A 25,210-nucleotide genomic window follows, 5' to 3' on the forward strand; every position below is an offset into this window, starting at 1 on the left:
GGGGTGTAGGGTATATATGGGAGGGGACAGTCTGGTGATTTCATGCTGATTCTCTCGTCCCTCAGTGTGTTGTGTTTCTTTTGTTAATTCCTGCAATGCCAGCATTTAGTGATGACCAGTGGCTATCACCCTCTCCCATCTATGAGAACAGATTCCCTTTGCTGCCCCCTTCCACCATTTTTTATTGTATTTTTCCACTCAGCGTGCCTGCTGTCACCCTCCCCTCCCGCTTGGTACGGAATGACCATTCTTCAGCACCGGTTGTGGGCAGTGTGAATCACCGGCACTTCCACCGTGCAGGGCATCGCGGCCAGAGGGACAGCGCCGCCGTCGAGAACTCTGCCGGGACTGGCGATCTCCAGCAGGCGCCGCGCCCCACCCCCTCTCCCACCTGCCCCCCAAGACGCACCGCCCAGCCCCTCGCCCCAGGGGAGTGGCCGGCTTCTTGACCACGTGGCCCCTCCCCGGTCACGGAACTCACCGAGGACGACGACAACACAGGCAGTGGTCCCTTTGTCTCCGGGCACCACCTGCTGGCTTTGTCACTGGACAAAGAGGGAAGCTCGTCCTCGCTGGAGCCCGGCAGCTTGGAGATACTGGAGGAGATGCTGATCATATCCAGGCTGCTGTGTTTCTCTCGCAGTCCTGTCTGTTGCAAATCCAGGAAGAGGAAAGCAGTTAATTTGCCCGACGCCTTGTGGAGGCGCTGATTGACGCTGTATTTCAAAGAAAGGGCTCGAGTCTCCGCCGCGCCAACTTGCACAAACAGCAATCTGGCAAACGACCCACGTCTACATATATATTCGTATATACGGCCATATATTCGTCCCATCACTGCGACTGCCTGAAACCACCTCTGTAACACCTCTGCCCCATCTCAGCTCAACTGCTGCTAAACCCTCCTTTCGTGCCTTCTTAACCTGTAGACTTGACTATGCCAGCACACTTCTGACTGGCCTCCCACGTTTGGCAGTGGTGAAGTGGTCGTGTCACTGGACTAGCAATCCAGAGGCCTCGGCTAATGCTCTGGGGACGCAAGTTCAAATCCCCACAGCAGCTATTCCCTGCAACGGTGACCATGAAGCCTTTGTCGATTGTCTTAAAAACCCATCTGGGTCACTGGTGTCCTTTAGGGAGGGAAATCTGCCGTTGTCTCACCTGGTCTGGCCTACATGTGATTCCAGACCCACAGCAATGTGGTTGACTCTTAAATGGCCGAGCAGGCCACTCCGTTGTACCAAACCATTGGAGAAAAGTCTAAAAGGAATGAAACCGGACCCAGGCACCGCAAACGACAACGGCAAACCCAGCCCTGTCGACCCTGCAAAGTCCTCCTTACTAACATCTGGGGGCTTGTGTCAAAGTTGGGAGAGCTGTCCCACAGACTAGTCAAGCAACAGCCTGACATAGTCATACTCACGGAATCATACCTTACAGACAATGTCCCAGACACTGCCATCACCATCCCTGGGTATGTCCTGTCCCACCGGCAGGACAGACCCAGCAGTGGTGGTGGCACAGTGGTATACAGTTGGGAGGGAGCTGCCCGGGGACCTACCCTCAACATTGACTCTGGACCCCTTGAAGTCTCATGGAATCAGGTCAAACATGGGCAAGGAAATCTCCTACTGATTACCACCTACCGCCCTCCCTCAGCTGATGACTCAGTACTCCTCCATGTTGAACAGCACTTGGAGGAAGCACTGAGGGTGGCAAGGGCACAGAGTATACTCCAGGTGGGGGACTTCAATGTCCATCACCAAGAGTGGCTCGGTAGCACCACTACTGACCGAGCTGGTCGAGTCCTAAAGGACATGGCTGCTAGACTGGGTCTGCGGCAGGTGGTGGGGGAACCAACAAGAGGGAACAACATACTCGACCTCATCCTCACCAATCTGCCTGCCGCAGATGTATCTGTCTATGACAGTATTGGTAGGAGTGACCACCACACAGTCCTTGTGGAGACGAAGTCCCGCCTTCACATCGAGGATACCGTCCATCGTGTTGTGTGACACTACCACCGTGCTAAATGGGATAGATTTCGAACAGATCTAGCAGCTCAAAACTGGGCATCCATGAGGCGCTGTGGGCCATCAGCAGCAGCAGAATTGTACTCAACCACAATCTGTGACCTCATGGCCCGGCATATCCCCCACTCTACCATTACCATCAAGACAAGAGACCTACCCTGGTTCAATGAAGAGTGCAGGAGGGCATGCCAGGAGCAGCAGCAGGCATACCTCAAAATGAGGTGTCAACCTGGTGAAACTACAATACAGGACTATATGTACGCAAAACAGAGTAAGCAGCATGCGACAGACAGAGCTAAGCGATCCCATAACCAACGGATCAGATCTAAGCTCTGCAGTCCTGCCACATCCAGTCGTGAATGGTGGTGGACAATTAAACAACTAACTGGAGGAGGTGGCTCCACAAATATCCCTGTCCTCAATGATGGGGGAGCCCAGCACATCAGTGCGAAAGATAAGGCTGAAGCATTTGCAACAATCTTCAGCCAGAAGTGCCGAGTTGATGATCCATCCCAGCCTCTTCCCCTCCTCCTGAAGTCCCCAGTATCACAGATGCCAGACTTCAGCCACTTTGATTCATTCCTCGCAATATCAAGAAACGACTGAAGACACTGGATACTGCAAAGGCTAGGGGCCCTTACAATATTCCAGCAATAGTACTGAAGACCTGTGCTCCAGAACTTGCCACGCCCCTAGCCAAGCTGTTCCAGTACAGCTACAACACTGGCATCTACCCTGCAATGTGGAAAATTGCCCAGGTATGTCCTGTACACAAAAAGCAGGACAAATCCAACCCGGCCAATTGCCACCCAATCAGCCTACTCTCAATCATCAGTAATGAAAGAGTCGTCGACAGTGCTATCAAAGGCACTTGCTTAGCAATAACCTGCTCAGTGACGCACAGTTTGGGTTCCGCCAGGGCCACTTGGTTCCAGACCTCATTACAGCCTAGGTCTAAACATGGACAAAAGAAGCTGAACTCCAGAGGTGAGGTGAGAGTGACCGCTCTTGACATCAAGGCAGCAGTTGACCGAGTGTGGCATCAACTTTTTTGTTTAATTCATTCAGGGATGTGGGCGTCGCTGGCCAGGCCAGCATTTATTGCCCATCCCCAATTGCCCTCGAGAAGGTGGTGGTGAGCTGCCTTCTTGAACCACTGCAGTCCATTTGGGGTAGGTTTCATTCCTTTTTATTGACTTCGTAGCGGTTTGGTACAACTGAGGGGCTTGCTAGGCCATTTCAGAGGGCATGTAAGAGTTAACCACATTGCTGTGGGTCTGGAGTCACATGTAGGCCAGACCAGGTAAGGACGGCAGATTTCCTTCCCTAAAGGACATTAGTGAACCAGATGGGTTTTTACAACAATCGACAATGGTTTAGACTAGCTTTTAATTCCAGATTTATTAATTAAATTCAAATTCCACCTTCTGCTGTGGTGGGATTCGAACCCATGTCCCCAGATAAATATCCTGGGTCTCTGGGTTACTAGTCCAGTGATAATACCACTACGCCACTGCCCACCCCTTCATCTCCCCCTATCACTCCTAGAAACATAGAAAATAGGAGCAGGCCATTCGGCCCTTCAAGCCTGCTCTGCCATTCATTATGATCATGGCTGATCATCCAACTCAGTAAACTGTTCCCGCTTTCCCCCCATACCTTTTGATCCCTTTAGACCCAAGAGCTATATCGAACGCCTTCCTGAAAACATACAATGTTTTGGCCTCAACTGCTTTCTGTGGTAGCGAATTCCACAGGCTCACCACTCTCTGGGTGAAGTAATTTCTCCTCATCTCAGACCCCTGGTTCTGGACGCCCCCACCATCGGGAACATCCTTCCTGCATCTACCCTGTCAAGTCCTGTTAGAATTTTATAGGTGTCTATGAGATTCCCCCCTCACTCTTCTGAACTCCAGCGAATATAATCCTAACCGACTCAATCTCTCCTCATACGTCAGTCCTGCCATCCCAGGAATCAGTCTGGTAAACCTTCGCTGCACTCCCTCTACAGCAAGAACATCCTTCCTCAGATAAGGAGACCTAAACGGCACACAATATTCCAGGCATGGCCTCACCAAGGCCCTGTATAATTGCAGCAAGACATCTCTGCTCCTGTACTCGAATCCTCTCGCTATGAAGGCCAACATACCATTTGCCTTTTTTACCGCCTGTTGCACCTGCATGCTTACCTTCAGCGACTGGTGTACGAGAACACCCAGGTCTTGCTGAATATTCCCTTCTCTCTCAGTTTATTGCCGTTCAGATAATAATCTGCTTCCTGTTTTTGCTACCAAAGTGGATAACCTCACATTTATCCACATTATACTGCATCTGCCCACTCACTCAACTTGTCCAAATCACCCTGAAGCCTCTCTGCATCCTCCTCACAACTCACCCTCCCACCCAGTTTTGTGTCATTTGCAAATTTGGGGATATTACATTTAGTTCCCTTAGCTAAATCATTACTATATATTGTGAATAGCTGGGGTCCTAGCACCGATCCCTGTGGTACCCCACTAGTCACTGCCTGCCATTCGGAAAAAGACCCGTTTATTCCTACTCTTTGTTTCCTGTCCGCCAACCAATTTTCTATCCATCGCAAGACATTACCCCCAGTCCCATGCACTTAAATTTTACATGCTAATCTCTTATGTGGGACTTTGTCGAAAGCCTTCTGAAAGTCCAAATAAACCACATCCACTGGCTCCCCCTCATCAACTCTACTAGTTACATCCTCGAAGAATTCTAGTAGATTTGTCAAGCATGATTTCCCTTTCGTAAATCCATGCTGACTCTGTCTGATTCTACCACTGTTCTCAAAGTGATCTGCTATAAAGTCTTTGATAATGGACTCTAGAATTTTCCCCACTCCCGATATCAGGCTGACTGGTCTATAATTCCCTGCTTTCTCTCTACCTCCCTTTTTAAATAGTGGGGTTACAGTAGCTACCCTCCAATCTGTAGGAACTGTTCCAGAGTCTATAGAATCTTATATAATCCCTATCCTTCTGTTCCTTTCTCCCTCGCGTGTTTATCCAGCTTCCCCCTTAAATACATCAACACTATTCACCTCGACCACTCCCTGTGGGAGCGAGTTCCACACTCTCAGCACTCTCTGGGGAAAGGAGTTGGAGAGCTCTGAGATGCAGAGGGATCTGGGTGTCCTAGTGCATGAATCGCAAAAGGCTAGTATGCAGGTACAGCACGTAATTAGGAAAGCAAATAGAATGCTATAATTTATTGTGAGGGGAACTGAATACAAAAGTAGGGAGGTTATGCTTCAGTTATACGGGGCATTGGTGAGACCACATCTGGAGTACTGTGTACAGTACCGGTCTCCTTATTTAAGGAAAGATGTAAATGCGTTGGAGGCAGTACAGAGAAGGTTTAATAGACTAATACCGGGAATGGGCAGGTTGTCTTATGAGGAATGATTGGACAGGCTAGGCTTGCATCTGCTGGAATTTAGAAGAGTAAGAGGCGACTTGATTGAAACATATCAGATCCTGAGGGGTCTTGACAGGGTGGATGTGGAAAGGATGTTTCCCCATTGTGGGAGAATCTAGAACTAGGGGGTCACTGTTTAAAAATAAGGGGTCGCCCATTTAAGACAGAGATGAGGAGAAATTTTTTTCTCGGACAGAGTTGTGAGTCTTTGGAATTCTCTTCCAAAGCAGAGTCTTTGAATATTTTTAAGGCAGAGGTAGATAGATTCTTGATAAGGAAAAGGGGTTGAAAGGTTATCGGGGGTAGGTGGAAATGTGGAGTGATCAGTTCAGCCATGAACTCACTGAACGGCGGAGCAGACTCGAGGGGCGGAGAATGCTATCCTGCTCCTCATGCGTATGTTCTCCCCCCCACAAGTGGAAACATCCTCTCTACGTCTACCCTACTGAAACCCCTTCATCATTTTAAAGACCCCTATCAGGTCACCCCTCGGACTTCTCTTATCGAGAGAAGAGAGCCCCCAGCCTGGACTATCTTTCCTGACAGTTACAACCTCTCAGTTCTGGGATCATCCTTAACAAATGATACCAGCTACCCAATTGGTTCCACTCTCCGTTGCTCTCCTCCCACAGCCGTGCACAATGTTCCCCCTTCCAGTATTTCTCCGATTCCCCCTTTTGAAAGTTACTATTGAATCTGCTTCCACCGCCCTTTCAGGCAGCGCGTTCCAGATCACAAGAGCTCACCCCTTCAGAAGACCTCTCGTTGGTCAGCGCGCTGGGACCTTGCTTCAAGCCGGCTTTCCCCTTGGGCATGGGGGTCCTTCTCCAGCTGGAGGGGACCTGGGAATCAGTCGGCGGCTTCACGGAGGTGGGGTCATCAGGCTCTTCCTCTTGCTTCAAGGGCAGTATGGCCAGAGGCGACGGGGGTGGCCGAGGCCACAGGGGCATCTGCGTGATCAGCATGGGCTGACCGCTAGCATCCAGCTGGGGCACTGTGGGGGGAAAAGGAGAAAGTGATGGGCGGGGAAAGCAGCCGGACCACCACACAACCAGAATAGGAACACTCCGCGGTTTGAAGATTCACATCTCCAGCGCCTGTCACCGCCTCTTGGCATCCCCAAAGCACCTCACACCCAATGACACTCATGTGAACTGTTTTATTTCTCCACCCCCACCCCCCCACCATGTTTGTCCATGAGATCTGGCATCATTAGCAAGAGCTGTATAGATTACTCATCCCTAATTCTGAAGGGTGAGTGTGATCACTGCTGGAGAGAACTACCCTACCCCACCTCTGTTCTTCTTCCAATAGTGGCTGTGGGATCTTTTACGTCTTCCTGAGAGGGCAGACGGGGGCCTCGCTTTTAACGTCTCATCCCGAAAGACGGCCCCTCCAACAGTGCGGCACTCCCTCAGCACTGACCCTCCGACAGTGCGGCACTCCCTCAGTACTGACCCTCCGACAGTGCGGCGCTCCCTCAGTACTGACCCTCCGACAGAGCAGCACTCCCTCAGTACTGACCCTCCGACAGTGCGGCACTCCCTCAGTACTGACCCTCCGACAGTGCCGCGCTCCCTCAGTACTGACCCTCCGACAGAGCAGCACTCCCTCAGTACTGACCCTCCGAAAGAGCAGCACTCCCTCAGTACTGACCCTCCAACAGTGCGGCACTCCCTCAGTACTGACCCTCCGACAGTGCGGCGCTCCCTCAGTACTGACCCTCCGACAGAGCAGCACTCCCTCAGTACTGACCCTCCGACAGTGCGGCGCTCCCTCAGTACTGACCCTCCGACAATGCGGCTCTCCCTCAGTACTGACCCTCCGACAGTGCGGCACTCCCTCAAGTACTGACCCTCCGACAGTGCGGCGCTCCCTCAGTACTGACCCTCCGACAATGCGGCTCTCCCTCAGTACTGACCCTCCGACAGTGCGGCGCTCCCTCAGTACTGACCCTCCGACAATGCGGCTCTCCCTCAGTACTGACCCTCCGACAGTGCGGCGCTCCCTTGGTACTGACCCTCCGACTGCGCGGCGCTCCCTCGGTACTGACCCTCCGACAGTGCGGCGCTCCATCTGTTCTGACCCTCCGACAGTGCGCTGCTCCATCTGTTCTGACCCTCCGACAGTGCGGCGCTCCCTCAGTACTGACCCTCCGACAGTGCGGCGCTCCCTCAGTACCGACCCTCCGACAGCGCGGCGCTCCCTCAGTACTGGCACCAGAGGAGTGTCAGGCCTGGATTATGGGGCTCAGATCTGTGGAGTGGTCACTCAAACCCACGACCTTCTGTCTCAGGGCCAAGCGTGACACCCACTGAGCTACGGCTGACACCCCTATTACCGGCTATATGACTCCTGTTTGTAATAAATACCGGTTGACCTCCCGTGGTGGTATGTACACATGGACTAGCCTGGTCCAGTGGAGCGTTCAGATGAAGCTGGGTCAGAGGGCAGGGTTCAGAGGGCAGGGGTTAGAGGGCATGGGTGGATATTTGGAAAAGGCAGGGCAGTCAGTGCCCCTCTAAAAGCACGGATTCGCTCGTTATTTTTATATTCCCATTTTAAATTCCTATGTCAACATTTCGAATGGAAACAGTCGGCTTGTCACGTCACGGCACCTCCACTGGTGGCAGTGTGTAATTACAGCGTGACACTTTTACATGGGCGGTTCCCGTTACAGATGTTGACAGGGGAGTTTACAATGGAAACAGGGCGGACAAGCAAACGTAGAACGTTTAACATGTTATGCAGATTGACACACAGAGGTTTTGGTGCATTTTTAAATTACAGACATGGGGGAGGGAGGGAGGGAGGTTGGGTAGAGTTTCCGCTTGGGTGCGACTGGCAATCCGTGCGTTTTTTTTTAAATGTTCCATTTTTGAAAAAAAATTGCTTTATTAAACATTCCTTGACATTTTGAAGATTGTAAACTTGGTGCTGTTTGATCAATGCAACCGAGAATGGGTTTATCACCAAAAAAAGTAGGCATTTTAAACCACAGTGTCCAGCGACACCCCCCCCCCTCAACTGCGGGTAACCTGATTTCAAATTACCGCAAGACTTTCAAAAAAAACCTACAAAGAACCGTTTGCTCGTTACGTTCCAGTGCAGCAGTGGGTTTCTCCGCAAGTTAAGCAAAGAGCTCCGTTCAAAAGCTTTTTAAGTTCGGACCCTGACAGTGCCCTGGCGTGAAAGAACCAGTTTAATTTTAGCGTGCACTGCGCCGAGGAAAGAGATCCGCCACCATTTGCGTGGGTTTCCCCAGCCTCGCCCAAATTGGAAACTCTAGCCCAAGGGTGCATCATAAGCCTGTAACACTTCACACATTCAGTAACATACGCACGCTGGGAGGGCGGCGGGAGCTGGGACCACAACGACACTCTCTGGGACGGACTGTCACTATCGTAATCGTAAGCTGCGGGTCAGAACATATAAAAAGCAGAGGCGAAATGAGCAATGTCACACCCTGTCACAAACAACACACCGTGGGTTAAAGACGAGCCAGCATTGGTCACCAGCCTCAGTGTGCTGCACGGCCAGCTATTCAGTAAGGGAGGCGAAGTGGCAGCCAATTAACACACAGCAAGCTCCCACTAACAGCAATGAGGTTAAGACCCGTTTTCAGTGCAGGTTCAGTGGAGATAAACATCGGCGCAGGACACTGGGGAGAGTTACCCCCGGCCTCGGCTCTTGTAGAATGATAGAATGCTTACAGCATGAAAGGAGGCCATTCAGCCAGCTGTGTCCGTGCCGGCTCTCTGTGACAGCAACTCAGCCTTTGCCCTATAGTGCCGCAAATCTTTTCTCTTCAGATAATGACCCCGCCTCTCTTCGGAAGGCCTTGATTGAATCTGCCTCCGTCACAGTCACAGTTTAACATCTCCTCTGAAAGACGGCCCCTCCGACAGTGTGGCGCGCCCTCAGTACTGACCCTCCGACAGTGCGGCGCTCCCTCAGTACTGACCCTCCGACAGTGCGGCGCTCGCTCAGTACTGACCCTCCGACAGTGCGGCGCTCCTTCGGTACTGACCCTCCAACAGTGCGGCGCTCCCTCGGTACTGACCCTCCGACAGTGCGGCGCTCCCTCAGTACTGACCCTCCGACAGCGCGGCGCTCCCTCAGTACTGACCCTCCAACAGTGCGGCGCTCCCTCAGTACTGACCCTCCGACAGTGCGGCGCTCCCTCGGTACTGACCCTCCGACAGCTCGGCGCTCCCTCGGTACTGACCCTCCGACAGAGCTGCGCTCCCTCTGTACTGACCCTCCGACAGTGTGATGCTCTCTCAGTACTGACCCTCGGACACTGCGGCACTCCCTCAGTACTGACCCTCCGACATTGCGGCGCTCCCTTAGTTCTAACCCTCCGACAGCGCGGCGCTCCCTGCGCACCGACCCTCCGACAGTGCGGCGCTCCCTGCGCACCGACCCTCCGACAGTGCGGCGCTCCCTGCGCACCGACCCTCCGACAGTGCGGCGCTCCCTGCGCACCGACCCTCCGGCGCTCCCGGCGCACCGACCCTCCGACAGTGCGGCGCTACCATATTCATCAGCGGAGCGTCGGATCTGGATTATGCGGCCCACATCGCTGGCTTGGGTGCTCGATCCCACGGCCTGCCGACTCAAGAGGTGTGAATGGGACAGGTTTCGTCATGGCTGACATCAGGGTGCACTCACAGAGACTCACCAAGCTAGCTGGTGTGGAGGTGAAGCAGAGCCAGACGGCAGGGACAGCTATTTGGACCCTGATATGCAGAGGCAACTCAGTTCCCCGTTTTTAAGGGAACAATTCGCTCGTCGTTTATATCTTCCCATGCGAAGTTCCTCCGCCAACGTTTCGAAGGGAACCAGCCCCAAGGAAAAGCTGTCACTCTGCAGCACCTCCATTGGTGGCAGCCTGTATTCACAGCGTGACACGTTTACATAGGCTGTTTCCATTATAAATGTTGACGTGGAACCTCCAATGGAAAGCAAAGGCGGAGATGTGAATGCGATATTTTTAGCATGTTATCTAGAGAGATATACGGGAGTTCCAGCACATTTTAGAATGATAAAAGTGGTGTATTACATCCAGTAACCCTCAATGCTGTCACCAATATACATACATTGGGTGGTTTGCTCCTGCTGGGACCACAGTGACCCTCTCTGAGATTCTGACTGCCAACTCTCAAGTTCCATATCAGGATCTATGAAAAGAGATGGACAGTCAAACAGCAAAATCACAACACACTCCTAATTAATACACCACGTGTTAAAGACTGCTTGCTCAGTGAGCTCGTGATCCGACCTCTCCATCATCTGCTCTTGCCTGCAATGTCCCCCATTCCCTCAGTGCCCCCCCCAAAAAAAATCTATCCATCTCAGTCTTGAATATATTCAACGACGGAGCATCCATAGCTCTCTGGGCTCAGAGAACACCGCGGATTCACGACCCTCCGAGAGAAACAAGCTCTCACCCACAGTCCGAACGGACGGGCCCCCTTTACCCTCGTTCTGGACTCCGAATTGCAAGCTGTCGCTGGCTTCGGGAACTTTCGCACGCCCACCCGAGCGGCACCAGACCGGTGGGGCGGGGGGGTCTCGGTTTTGAAGTCCCACGGGAAGGGCAGGACAGCCAACAGGCCAGGGCTCCCTCAGTTCTGGCACTGCGGGCTGGATAATGGGGCTCCAGACTATGGACTGACCCGCTGAGCCCCCGCAGCTGTCACCTGTATTACTGGCTGCAAATGCCGGACGACCTCCTGAGCCTACTACTCGGACGGCCAAGCCTTGCGTCCAGCTGAAGACGGGTCAGTGGGCTGGGGTCAGAGGGTGCGGGTGGATATCTGGATCAGGTTGTGCAGACGAATCCAGTCCCCTCGTTAAAAGGCACGCATCCGGCCGTCATTTTTCCATTCCGTTATAAATTCTGACGGCAACATGAAACAGCCCGATTTAAACCGGTCACACCACAGCACCTCCACTGGTGGCAGCGTGTAATTACAGCGTGACACGTTTACATAGGCGGTTCCCATTATAAATGTCGACGTGAGCGTTTACAAAGGAAGGAGGCAGACACGCGAATGTAGAATGTTTAACACGTATGTTTAGGTTCATGTTCTAAGTCTAGACATGAGTAACACTCGGGGGCATTCAGTAATATACATACGCTGGAAGGTAACTGGTTGCTGCGACCACATTGATGTTCTCCTACTCTGTGCGACCTGAGTGTCCGAATCCATTATAGCAACTGTGGGCACTAGGATAAGACAGATGAGTAATGCAGCAAAATTACAACCTGTTCATATTATCATCACACACTGTGAGTTAACAAAAGACTCACAGCCACTGTTTAAATGCGGGAAACGGGGCAGCTAATTTGCGGACAGTGAGATTCCACCAGAATGGTCAGCTTTGAGTGTTGCTGGTTTAGGGATTAATTTCGACACCAGGGAGAGCACCCCCCCCCCCCCCCTGTTCTTTTACAACAGTGGTCAGAGAATCATCTGAGATGGCTTCTCCCCCAGGTCCCACACCATCTGGTGTTCCTCCCCCCCCCACACCCCCCCCCCCCCAAGGATCTATCCTTGTTATTCTCCTTTATCGCAGCAATATCATCCAAACGCATGTCAGTTTCTACACGTCTGCTGACGACATCCAGCTCTACCTCTCCCCCCCCCCCCCCCCACCCCACCGTCTCCGACTGCTTGTCCGACATCAGTACCGATGCGAGCAGAAATCCACTCCAACTGCTCCTTGGGAAGACTGAAGCCATTGTCTTCCAGTCCCCGCCACCAACTCCAGTCCTCGGCCTGACTGTCGGTGGGCCCCTGGGCTGACGTATCCGACCCTGTCATGTGTCTCTGACCGCATGTCCGTGCCATTACGAAGACAGCCTGTCTCCGGCTCTGTAACCCTGTCCGGATTCTCCCTGCTGCGTCAACTCAGCTGCTGCCGAACCTCGGAAATCCTCTCGACTTGACTCTTCCAACACACTCCGCCTGGCCAGCCTTGCCTTCGCCATCCGCGGTAAACCCGAGTTCATCCAAAGCTCTGCTGCCTGTGTCCCAACTCACATCGAGTCCCATTCGCTCATCAACCCCGCCCCCCCCCCCCACCCTCCTGTGCTCACTGGCCTACACTGGCCCCCCGTTAAGCACACCTCAACATTAAAAATTTGCAACCTTGCGTTCAAATCTCTCCACGGCTTCACCCGTGTGTGACACCAGCCCCCCCCACCCCCACCCCACCCCCGCCCCGACCTAGTTCTACATTCTGAATACACGTCGTAGTTGGTGGCCGTGGAAACTTTTACGTCAACCTGGAAGGGCAGACGGGAGCCTCGGTCTTGCCTGGAAGACGGCACGTCCGACAGGGCAGTGCTCCCTCAATACTGGGACTGAGCGGCTGTGCGTCAGGCGGAACTGAAGCGCTCACGTCTGTGGAGCGGGACTCCGTTCTGACCCCGAGGCAAGAGTGAGGCCCACTGAGCCACGGTCTAGCTCTCGCAAGACTCTTGTTTAGAATAAATACTGGCGGACCTCATATTAGCATGTTATGCTGATAGATAGGCACAGGTGTTTAGGTGCATGTGATAATTAAGAGGCATGCCTGGTAACACTCGGGACATTCGGTTACATACATACTCTGGATGGGAGTCTGTTGCTGGGACCACACTGACGCTCCCCGACTCGAACGCTGAACTGTCAGACTCCACTACAGTAGCTGTGGATACTGGAAGTCAACGGGTGAGTAAAACGGACGGCCTAATCGTGTTAGCATTATAACAGGCCCCGAGTTAAAGACAGACTCAGAGTGCCGCAGTGCCTTTCCAACAGTTTTTGCAGCCACCAAAGTAACGTAGCAACCCGTGGCGGCGAACTTAAGCAGGATCTCACAAGCGTCACTTCAAGAACGACTGGGGGTTTTTTTTTTCCTCTTGCTGACGGGGTCCCAGGATACCCACCCGCTGCTCTTCCCCCCCCCCCCCCCCACTAGCCACCGGAGTTACCACCTGCAACGGCTTCTCCTCCGGCTCCCACACCGTTACCTCTGGCGTCCGCCAAGGATCCATCCCCGTTCTCCTTCTACACCTGTTTGCCCGAAATCCAGAGCTGGATGGGCAGAAATTCCCTCCAGCGACTCACAGGGAAGACGGAGGCCATTATCGCCCCGTGGCCCGCACAGTCTCCGTTCCCTAGCCACAGACTCCATTCCTCTCCCTGGCAACCGTCTTGAGGTCAGAGTGCCATTTACGGCACAGAAGGAGGCCATTCGTCCCGTCGAGTCCATTCCGGCTCGCTCTGTAGAGCAATCCAGTCACTGACTGAGCATCCACAGCCCTCCGAGGCGAGAGTGGTGAGAGGGAGGAGGTTTAAAGGGGATCAAAGGGGTAAATTTTTCACTCAAAGAATAGTGGGTATCTGGAATGAGCTGCCTGAGGTGGTGGGGGCAGGAACAGTAGCAACATTTAAGAGGCATCTGGACAGGTACTTGAATGAGCAAGGCATAGAGGGATATGGAATTAATGCAGGCAGGTGGGATTAGTATAGATAGGCATTATGGTCGGCATGGACACGGTGGGCCGAAGGGCCTGTTTCTGTGCTGTACGGCTCTATGACATGTGAAAACACCAAGCCATGGCCGACACCTGTAGTTACCACATATAAGCCTCCTGTTTGTAATAAATACAGATCGACCTCCCGTGGCAAGGCCAAGGGTGGAATTTTATTGGGTGCCGCGGCATTCCCGATGGGCAGGACCGGACGTGCTCGTAACCTCCTCTTCCGCCGCAATTCCCGTTTCCCCGCGCGCCTTCGTACACAAATTAGCTGTGCGGTGACGTGCACGGGAGGCACATAGGATCAGGCGGTGGGGGTTGGAAACCGCTCCGCCCCCCCCCCCCCCACCACTGCCCCAAGCCGCACGATCGCCACAGATATTAAACAGGCTGTGCTCGCGGCCTCAAGGAGCCTTCCTTTCAACGTCAGCATCTTCAGAATAACTGACGCTTTTACTTGAACAAAAATGTTTTTGCCTCCCTTATCTTTGTGGCAGTCACCAGCAACTTCACACCGTTTATTTTCCCCTCGGCCAACGCGGGCGTCTTCCCTGCGGATGGAGTGCGGAGACCCTCCCGCCTCACCAAGGCGGCCTGGGTGGAGGCAGCGGAGGGGTGGGGGGGGGGGGGGGGGGGTGTCTCGAACCCTGGGGTCACTCGTCGAACGTGGGTGCAGCGCCGCAAAGCGCATCAATGGACTTGCTCGGGTCAGCCCAGGCTGCTCCGTTGCTTTCTTCCATGGCTCAGTGTCTTTAAGGCAGAGGTTACGCACGGAATGCAGTGGAATGCGTGAGCAGCATCTGTGCCATCCATTAAATGACGTTGCGTCCAAGGTGAAGGCTGGCATTGTCTGTGCGACTGGATGCGTCGTGCGAAAGCCGCTGCCGAATGAGTGAAGTCGATGCACGTGTGCAACAGCTGCGATGCATCACTTGCCACGTCGTTAAATCTGCACTCTCTGCTGCGGGATAAACAAAGCCGCAACCAGCGCGAGCGTGCAAAGACGGGAGGAGGGGGGTCCCTGACGTCAGGGACTGCTCGGCCACGGCTGAGGAGGAGGCCTCTGAGATCGAGAGAGGAGGGAGGCAGGGCGAGCGCCGATGGCGAGGCAGGAGTCACAAGGCGTCAGGACGAAGTGTCACCTCTGCTCTTGCAGCCGCACGTGGAAACTGAAGGAAATGGTCCGAATGCATGTGAAGCACATGCTTGAAGTGCCTCTGTTTGTGTCCCCGATGCAGGTGCCCGCACTAGAGTCACAGAATGCCACGCGGCCCAGGAATCCTCTTCTGGGGGAGCAAGAAGAAGCCAATTCCCCAGAGGGTGCACCGTCACCTGCCTCTTCTTCCGCCTCCACCAGCGCAGATACATCCACACAGTCCGCGGGCGGGGGGGGGGGGGGGGGGTTTAAGATTAGAATCTGGGGCACAAGCTGGTGTGCACGACACAGACGCGTCCCAGCAGCTGAGGCAGCGTGTGCCAGCCGGGCTCTCCAGACCATCGGAGGACTGCTGTGGACCAGGCCCCTGCTCAGCCCCACTACGAGAAGCCTGCTGGACGTGCGGAAAAGCCACGTGGAAAATATGCCAAGAGTCAAGAGTCTGGTGAGCTCCGTGGCGAGTCTGGTTGAGCACTCGAGCCATACGCGATCCGGCCTGCACTCCATCGCCGTCGCTGTGGGCTCCATGCAGCAGAGTCTAAGCGAGAGGAGGACGAGGAACCTGGGCCTCCCTCCAGGTCCCTCTCCCCCTCAGGGGGAACAGGCAGGTGCCATCGTGCACACGGATGGAGGAGGAGCGCATGCCTCCGGGGCCTTCCTCTCAGGACAGCCCCATGGTTAGTGGCGTCTTGTCCTACCCCCGACACTGACCCCCTTACCTCCGGCAGGCGAGCACATGTGGCACGGGTGCTGCACAAATTGTGACAACAGAAAGGATTTATTAATACATATTTATTTCATGCAAAATTTGACGCACTCTCGGTGAAGTTTTGCTTGGTTACAGACGGATGCAAAGACGTTTTGCGGGAGGCCTGTAGCAGGAACACTGCTTGCAAAGCATCGCAGAAAATGCCCAGTGTCCAACTCTCATTGGAATTTGAGCCTTGACTCTTCAATGATGGCTGTTTTCCGACTGATGATTAATAACTTTTTCCAATATAATTGAGCTTCTCCTCGGTGTCCCTTGCGTGCCTCTCCATTGCCCTCGTTTGGATGACATCATTTGTCGTTGTTGTCCTCGTCCTCACCCTCTTCACAGTCATCCTCCTCCGAGGAGGACTGCTCTTCCCCCGTTCCTCTGCCTGCAGAATATTGCCGCGTCTAATTGCAAAGGTTGCGCGAGGCACAGCAGACAATGATTATCTGCGACACCCTCTGTGGCTACGGAATCGCATTTTCAGCCTGCCAACGGAGTGTTCAATGACGAGCGAGCGACATTGTACCTCTCTTCATCAGCGAGTACAGTTGATCAGCGCTCGCACTCTAGGGAGCCGGGCGGCGGCGCCGAAAGCCGCAGACCCTTGCTGCCCGGCTGTCCTCGTCTTGGCCGGCAAGAAGACGAAATCATTGGCACGTTGAGGAAGGGCACTGGCCACCCGCTTTGACGCACCTGTGGGTCGCAGACTGCGAGACGCCATATGCCGCCCCGTGGATCCCTGGAAGGAACCGCTGGGGGGGGGGGGATAAAAAAAATAAATAAAAACCGAGTGCGGCAGCCACCTGGAGGGCAACTGGCACGGGATTGCCACCGAAGCCGAGCGGCTGCAGGTCATGCCGCAGGATCCTACGGATTTCTCTGACCATTTCACGTGACGTTCTGAGGCGTCTCTGGCGTTGCCCCTCCGACAGCTGAAGGTCCTTGCCCCGAGGACGTGCCAGCGCCCGCCTTCGATAAAGCCGTTCATTCGGAGCTTCCCCACCTTCATGTTCTGCCTGTTGCTGGGACTCGGGCACCAAGAGTTGAGGGAGAAGAGCCCTCCTGAGTCTCCCTCTCTGCTCTTCTTCCCGTGGTACTGGACAAATTGGGTACGAGAGACCCATGTCGCTGTGGCTTTTCTGAACAATTAATAAGCAGAACACGGCAGTTCAGCCCTCTGTCCACACTGAGCTGAAACTTGGAGGCAATGAACAAGGTTGAAGACGGGTGGGTAGAAGAGACGCCCACTGTTGTTTGCCTCCTCCCACTCTCCTTGAGCGCCCTCCTCCTGCAACCTTCCAGCTTCAGCCCATCACCCTTGATGCTACCCTTCCCTCCGTTACCATTGAGCCTCCCCCTATGACTGTGCACAGTGTAATCAATGCATTCATGCCATTCCTCCCGTGTTCCTATCGACAGGCCGACTCTTATCCTTGACCCTCCTCACATTGAACTGACCGTCGTTGCTGAGTCCCGTTCCCCTCCATATGAAGCTGCCGAACACCCACCCATTAGTCTGGACTTCCACCCCCTACAGAACACACACATGCCCCCATTGACTGCGAACATTCCTTCTGCTAGCCAGCACCGTCAATTTGCCCCACAGCTCCCCGGCGTTGACAGCACCCATTCCCTCCTTTAGGCTCTTGCCAAATACTTTCACACTGTACCGATCTAATCGACCCACTGTCCCCCTCAGCCAACAACATACATCTTCACCATTCAACGACTTGGGACACTCCACTCCACACCTCCCCCCCCCCCACTGCTCTTCGATCAGCCCCATCCTTCCCATACCCTGCTCCTCTGTGTAGCCCCTACCCATACCTTCGCCGCCATCCCGAGAGGATTCCCTCTCGCTGGTGCTGAGCCCGGATGTAAACATTCATTCCACCGCTGGCGTTCGTTTAGCACGCGAGTTGAATCCGAAAAAAACCCCACCTCCCATCTAATTATACCACCCTGCACGCCACCAAATCCGCTGCGACGGACAGCACAAAGTGTAGTGTTTGGGTGAAACTGGGTCGGGGGTTAAAGGGCATGGGCGGATATTTGGAATGGGCTGCGCAGACCGTACTCAGTTCCCATTTTAAAGGCACGGATTCGGTTGCTGCTTGCATATTCCCATCAGAAACTCCTGTGCCAACATTTCTAATGGACACGGCACAGCACCATCCACTGGTGGCACCGTGTAATTACAGCGTGACAGGTTTACCTAGGCGGCTCCCATTGGAAATGTTGACATGGGAGTTTACAATGGAAAAAAAAAAGGTCGGCATGCAGGCCCACAGATGGACGCGTGGATAGTTAGTCGTGGTACATGACACATACCCTGGGAGGGAGCCTGCTGCTGTAACCACATTGATGTCCTCCGACTCTGCGAGGCCTGTACACGAGGCTCCACAAGGGGCACTGCAGCTGCAAGGAGAAAGATGCACGAGTATAGCAGCGACATCACTAGCTGGTCACGGTAATAACACGTTAATGTGCAAATACAGGGATTAATATTGGCCCCAGGACAACACGAAGAACTCCCTCCACCTCCTCCCTCCTCACCCCCCGCCAATCGCTGTTCTTCCAACAGTGACGTTGGGATCTTTTGCATCCGCCCGAAAGGGCAGGCGGGGTCTCTGCTTTAATGTCTCATCCAAAAGACAGCTCCTGCGGCAGTGCAGCACTCCCTCCATATGGCACAGTGGGGGTCGTCAGAAATGGATTATCTGGATTGGAGGGCTTTGAACCCTCGGACTTGGGGGCTAGCGCTCCACTCACTGAACCACACCTGACGCCTGTATTACTTGGTATACGACTCTCGTTCATGATAAATACCAGTCGACCTCCTGTGACGGTGTGCAGACAGGGACCAGTAAGATCAGGTGTGGTGTTCAGGTTGGGCAGAGTTTAGAGGGCAGGCTGTGCCGACAGAATTCATCTTAAAGAAACGGACTCCGTCATTACTTTACAGTGCCCATTATAAATTCCTATGTCAACACTCCCCATGGAAGTGGCCCATGTAAAGCTGTCACACCACAGCACCTCCAGTGGTGGCAGGGTGTAATGACAGCATGACAGGTTTACACAGGCAGTTCCCATTATAAATGCTGACATGGCAGTTTACAGTGGGAAAAGGTGGACATATGTAGGTAGAATTTTTAACATGTTATACAGATTGATGTGCGTGTGTTCAGGAGCACGTTCCAAATACTGGCATGGTATTTTGCAGCCGATAACACTCGGGGCATTCTTCAATATACATACCCTGAGAGGAAACCGGCTGCTGACCCCACGTCCGAGTCATCATCGGCTGGATTTGAAGATCCAGCTCAGCAGCTGTGGGCAAGAGTGAGAAAAGAAGTTAAGCAGCAAAAGCACATCCCAATCACCATCACCACCCATTTAGACTAATCCGACATTAATCTCATATTCCTTACCACATCCCCACCTTTCCACAATTCTCCTACCACCTACCTACACTAGGGGCAATTTACAATGGCAAATTTACCTATCAACCTGCAAGTCTTTGGCTGTGGGAGGAAACCGGAGCACCCGGCGGAAACCCACGCAGACACAGGGAGAATCTGCAGACTCCGCACAGGCAGTACCCAGAATTGAACCCGGGTCGCTGGAGCTGTGAGGCTGCGGTGCTAACCACTGCGCCGCCCTTCTTACAACCGTCGCTGTGGGATCATTTACGTCCACTTGACAGGGCTTCTGCACTTTAGGAAGGATGTCAAAGCCTTGTAGGAGGTGCAGGGGAGATTTACCAGAATGGTCCCGGGGATGAGGGGGCTTCAGTTATATGGAGACTGGGATTGTTCTCCTTGGAACACAGAGGCTAAGCGGAGATTGAATTGAGGTCAAAATTATGAAGGATTTTGATAAGATGAAATAAGGAGAATTGGTTCCTACTGGCGGGAGGGGGACAGGGATTTACGATAACCGGCGAAAGGACGGGGGAGGAAATGAGGAGAATTTCTTGCCTCCCCGCAGCGAGTGGCTCTCATCTCGAATGCGCCGCCTATTAGGGCAGTGGAAGCAGATTCTTCAGGAACTTTCAGTGGCTAGAATGGAGAGTGGCTCTCACCCAGCAGTCGGAGACAGGACCAGTACTTGCGGTGCGTTGCGATCACATTGCTGATGGCCAAGGCAGCACTGGGAACGAGCAGTTTTAACTGCTCGAGGTAGGGTGGGGTGTCGCCCAGCAAGGTGCGAGTGCACATGGCCATGGACTCGGAGATCGCAGTCAGGTTGTAACCGCCCTGTGCCGGCAGGGAGAAAGAGAGAGGGGGACACAGTTAGAGACAACTACCTCAGCATTACCATCTCAGGCAGATATTCAACACAGCGAGACCAGAACCCACCCTCAAACCCAAATTAAACCTCCCCAAACAGCCGTCACAAGCAGCAGTGAACCACCTGCACACAAATCCATACTGTATACCCCTGACAAACTTCGCCAGGACCCCCCCCTGTAAATACTGACACACTCCCCGGGGACCCCCCTGTAAATACTGACACACTCCCCCGAGGACCCCCCTGTAAATACTGACACACTCCCCGGGGACCCCCTGTAAATACTGACACACTCCCCCGAGGACCCCCCTGTAAATACTGACACACTCCCCCGAGGACCCCCCTGTAAATACTGACACACTCCCCCGGGGATCCCCCTGTAAATACTGACACACTCCCCAGGGATCCCCCTGTAAATACAGACATACTCCCCGGGGATCCCCCTGTAAATACTGACACACTCCCCGGGGATCCCCCTGTAAATACTGACACACTCCCCGGGGATCCCCCTGTAAATACTGACACACTCCCCGGGGATCCCCCTGTAAATACAGACATACTCCCCGGGGATCCCCCTGTAAATACTGACACACTCCCCGGGGATCCCCCTGTAAATACAGACATACTCCCCGGGGATCCCCCTGTAAATACTGACACACTCCCCGGGGATCCCCCTGTAAATACTGACACACTCCCCGGGGATCCCCCTGTAAATACTGACAAACTTCCCCGGGGATCCCCCTGTAAATACTGACACACTCCCCAGGGACCCCCCTGTAAATACTGACACACTCCCCGAGGATCCTCCTGTAAATACTGACACACTCCCCCGGGGACCCCCTGTAAATACTGACAAACTTCCCCGGGGATCCCCCTGTAAATACTGACACACTCCCCGGGGATCCTCCTGTAAATACTGACACACTCCCCGAGGATCCCTCTGTAAATACTGACACACTCCCCGGGGATCCCCCTGTAAATACTGACACACTCCCCGGGGACCCCCCCTGTAAATACTGACACACTCCCCGGGGACCCCCCCTGTAAATACTGACACACTCCCCGGGGATCCCCCTGTAAATACTGACACACTCCCCGGGGATCCCCCTGTAAATACTGACACACTCCCCGGGGACCCCCCCTGTAAATACTGACACACTCCCCGGGGACCCCCCCTGTAAATACTGACACACTCCCCGGGGACCCCCTGTAAATACTGACACACTCCCCGGGGACCCCCCCCCCCGTAAATACAGACACACTCCCCGGGGACCCCCTGTAAGTACTGACACACTCCCCCGTGTTCCCCCCTGTAAATACTGACACACTCCCCGTGGACCTCCCTGTAAATACATGACACACTCCCCGGGGACCCCCCTGTAAATACTGACACACTCCCTGGGGACCCCCCTGTAAATACTGACACACTCCCCGGGGACCCCCCCCTGTAAATACAGACACACTCCCCGGGGACCCCTTGTTAATACACTCGAGTGACCCTGTGATGTTGTATAGCAACTGTCCCCCCCGCCCCTCACCGCAACTCCCCGGGAAACATAGCCAGAGATCAGCTGGAACACCAGAAAATAAAAATGGCTCACTTACCTCCAGCACCAGCACCACCCGTCCCCCTGCCAGTCCCAGCAGCATGTGTGTCATGTGCGCGTAGCATTCGGGACTCACTAGACATCCACCCAAAGGATCACCGCGCGCTGCATCAAAACCAGCCGAGACCAGCACCAGCTCTGGCTGAAACTGCAGGGCAGAGAGAGAGAGAGATAAGAACAAAAGAAATAAGAGCAGGGGGATGCCATTCGGCCCCTCGCTACACTCCCTCTAGGGAAAGTACATCCTTCCTAGGTACGGAGACCAAAACTAAAAACAATATTCCAGGTAGGTGTGGGAGCCTTTAACCCTTTATATCCAATATCTTGAAAATAAGGCACCACATTTTATTGACAAACCCGCAAAGATGACAAGCCTGGAAAGACCAGCCTCAGACTCCTGTTGGGCCAGAGTTTCGTGACTCCACACCCACTGCACTCTCCCCCTCCTCTCCAGAGGAGATGGGGGCGTTACCCAACCCTTCAATATTGTGTGGATGCCTAACAGGTCTGGGCTGCTCTAAATTAAGCAGACCAAAGTCCTGAGCCCGTCCAAGTTGCTGAGATCTTGTAAGCTGGGAATCAATCCTCTAGCTCTCCTCCGGACCTTTTCTACGGTCATTCTGTCACCTACCAGGTGACCGGAATAAGGCTAAGTACAAAGTCTCCAGATGCAGCCTGACCAGCAACCGGTACAGTGCCAAAATTGATTTATAATGGGAGCTCCTTATGTAAACATGTCACACTGTAGTTACAACCTCCCGCCAGCGGTGGTGCTGCAGGGAAACTCCACACCTCTTAGTATTCAGTTGCTCTGCCTTTGCTGCTTAACTATGATAGCAAATCACGGAAAAGCGCCAACGGGAAAAATGAGGACGCAACTGCTAACTTTAAAATGAAGGGCTAAATTCCGCGGAGGACGTTGCCGCGGGGATTCCCGTGCCCGGAGGGGGTTACCTGGTAGCAGATGGGCATGACAACACGGTGGAAGGCGGCCATGTATTCCGAGTCGCCCATACGGTTCCCGTTCCACGCTATGTTGACATTAAACCCTTCGCCGGCGTCAATCCCAACCTTGTCGTAGTTACCGTCCTCCGAGTTGGGGAAGAAGGAGCTCTGGTCGTAGCGGTGGAGCGAGATGTACAGGACACTGGAACGGAGGAGCGGAGGATCAAGGGGGGGGGTGGGGGGGGAAGGCCATTCGGCCCCTCGTGCCTGTGCCGCCCTTCGGGTCGATCCTGGCCGATCTGTACCTCAAGTGCATTTTTACCTCTCAATCCCCTCACCAATAAATCTAGCAATCTCAAAGGTTTGCGATTTCCAACTGACCCAGTTTTTAACCCCTCTGCTAAGGTAAATACATCCTCCCTATTTACTCTATCCCGGCCCCTCATAATTTTATACATCTCAGTTCGGTCACCCGTGCGAGGGAAAACACCCTCAGGACATCCCAAAGGGCTTTCTAACCCAAGAAGCAGTTCTTTTTGACGTGCAGCGACTGTTGTAGTGTGGGAACAAACAAAGAACAAAGAAAATTACAGCACAGGAACAGGCTCTTTGGCCCTCCAAGCCTGCGCCGATCCAGATCCTCTATCTAAACCTGTCGCCTATTTTCTAAGGGTCTGTATCTATTTGCTTCCTGCCCATTCATGTATCTGTCTAGATACATCTTAAAAGACGCTATCGTGCCCGTGTCTACCACCTCCGCTGGCAACGCGTTCAAGGCATCCACCACCCTCTGCGTAAAGAACTTTCCACGCATATCCCCCCTAAACTTTTCCCCTCTCACTTTGAACTCGTGACCCCTAGTAATTGAAACCCCCACTCTGGGAAAAAGCTTCTTGCTATCCACCCTGTCAATACCTCTCATGATTTTGTACACCTCAATCAGGTCCCCCCTCAACCTCCGTCTTTCTAATGAAAATAATCCTAATCTACTCAACCTCTCTTCATAGCTAGAGCCCTCCATACCAGGCAACATCCTGGTGAACCTCCTCTGCACCCTCTCCAAAGCATCCACATCCTTTTGGCAATGTGGCGACCAGAACTGCACGCAGTATTCCAAATGTGGCCGAACCAAAGTCCTATACAACTGTAACATGACCTGCCAACTCTTGTACTCAATACCCCGTCCGATGAAGGAAAGCATGCCGTAATGCCTTCTTGACCACTCTATTGACCTGCGTTGCCACCTTCAGGGAACAATGGACCTGAACACCCAAATCTCTCTGTACATCAATTTTCCCCAGGACTTTTCCATTTACTGTATAGTTCACTCTTGAATTGGATCTTCCAAAATGCATCACCTCGCATTTGCCCGGATTGAACTCCATCTGCCATTTCTCTGCCCAACTCTCCAATCTATCTATATTCTGCTGTATTCTCTGACAGTCCCCTTCACTATCTGCTACTCCACCGATCTTAGTGTCGTCTGCAAACTTGCCTATCAGACCACCTATACTTTCCTCCAAATCATTTATGTATATCACAAACAACAGTGGTCCCAGCACGGATCCCTGTGGAACACCACTGGTCACACGTATCCATTTTGAGAAACTCCCTTCCACTGCTACTCTCTGTCTCCTGTTGCCCAGCCAGGAGCAGGGGATTTACCAGCAGCCGCCAAGCTACAGCGATTAGCCTCTGAGTGACCGCGTGACGTGCCCCTTTGGACCTCCTTCTCCAGACGGGAGCACCCGAGCGGTGGCCTTAAAAGGGACAAGGCCAGGTCGGACACAGCTCCATCCGCGTTCCATCTGTCAGCAACGCCACGGGAGGTCAAAGGATCTGCATCCACCAATCACCAACCCCCCCGCTGCCCCACCACGGTTTTGCTTCAGCATCGTGGTGTGGTGTAGACAGCTCCATCTGTACGACCCCCCTTCCCCCATCCTCCTGAGGCGTTATTTAACCGGGGAAGCCCTCACCCGATCTCGATAGACCACGACGAGCAATGCCACGGGAGGTCAGACTTTTTTCATAAATATATATATATATATATATAGGTACACGTCGTAACCAAGCCGGCTTACCTTGGATCGCTTTCGAACATGTGCTGCGTCCCGTTTCCATGGTGAACATCCCAGTCGAGAATCAACACTCTGATAAACAGGAAAAAAAAAAGAGGACAATGACCGCCCCCCCAGACAGACTCCAGGCTCCCCCGCCTTGCCCCCCACCCCCCACGACCGCAGGACTGCCCCGGTAACGGGTGAAACACAGCAAGGAAAAGTCACCGACCTGGCTCAGCCGCACAAAAGGGCTCAGCACTTTCAGTTGTTTTATCAAAACGATCGGCATGGACACTTTACAAACCTCTTGAAAGAGAGATTCACAGTTTCCATTTAACTGCAATAAAATCCGCACCGCACACACCTCCCATTAACA

At 53.5% G+C, this 25,210-nt stretch overlaps 1 protein-coding gene across 5 annotated transcripts in view; it reads right to left on the bottom strand.

The window, feature by feature from the left end:
- Positions 1–25,210, bottom strand: part of hdac6 (histone deacetylase 6) — a 37,045-nt gene that overhangs the window by 5,968 nt on the left and 5,867 nt on the right. For 2 of the 5 annotated variants that reach the window (XM_068024257.1, XM_068024258.1), the window contains 11 exons: positions 24,856–24,924; positions 22,781–22,973; positions 21,825–21,974; positions 20,011–20,185; positions 19,185–19,256; positions 18,258–18,344; positions 11,623–11,712; positions 10,580–10,660; positions 8,821–8,892; positions 6,224–6,471; positions 482–649 (listed from right to left, as the gene is read on the bottom strand). In XM_068024257.1, the coding sequence (XP_067880358.1) occupies positions 482–649; positions 6,224–6,471; positions 8,821–8,892; positions 10,580–10,660; positions 11,623–11,712; positions 18,258–18,344; positions 19,185–19,256; positions 20,011–20,185; positions 21,825–21,974; positions 22,781–22,973; positions 24,856–24,924 (1,405 nt within the window). The remainder of the gene's footprint in view (positions 1–481; positions 650–6,223; positions 6,472–8,820; positions 8,893–10,579; positions 10,661–11,622; positions 11,713–18,257; positions 18,345–19,184; positions 19,257–20,010; positions 20,186–21,824; positions 21,975–22,780; positions 22,974–24,855; positions 24,925–25,210) is intronic. The other 3 variants (XM_068024259.1, XM_068024260.1, XM_068024261.1) reach the window with 3 other exon arrangements.

The sequence above is a fragment of the Heterodontus francisci genome, chromosome 49 (assembly GCF_036365525.1).
Source record: "Heterodontus francisci isolate sHetFra1 chromosome 49, sHetFra1.hap1, whole genome shotgun sequence".
Classification (NCBI taxonomy): Eukaryota; Metazoa; Chordata; class Chondrichthyes; order Heterodontiformes; family Heterodontidae; genus Heterodontus; species Heterodontus francisci.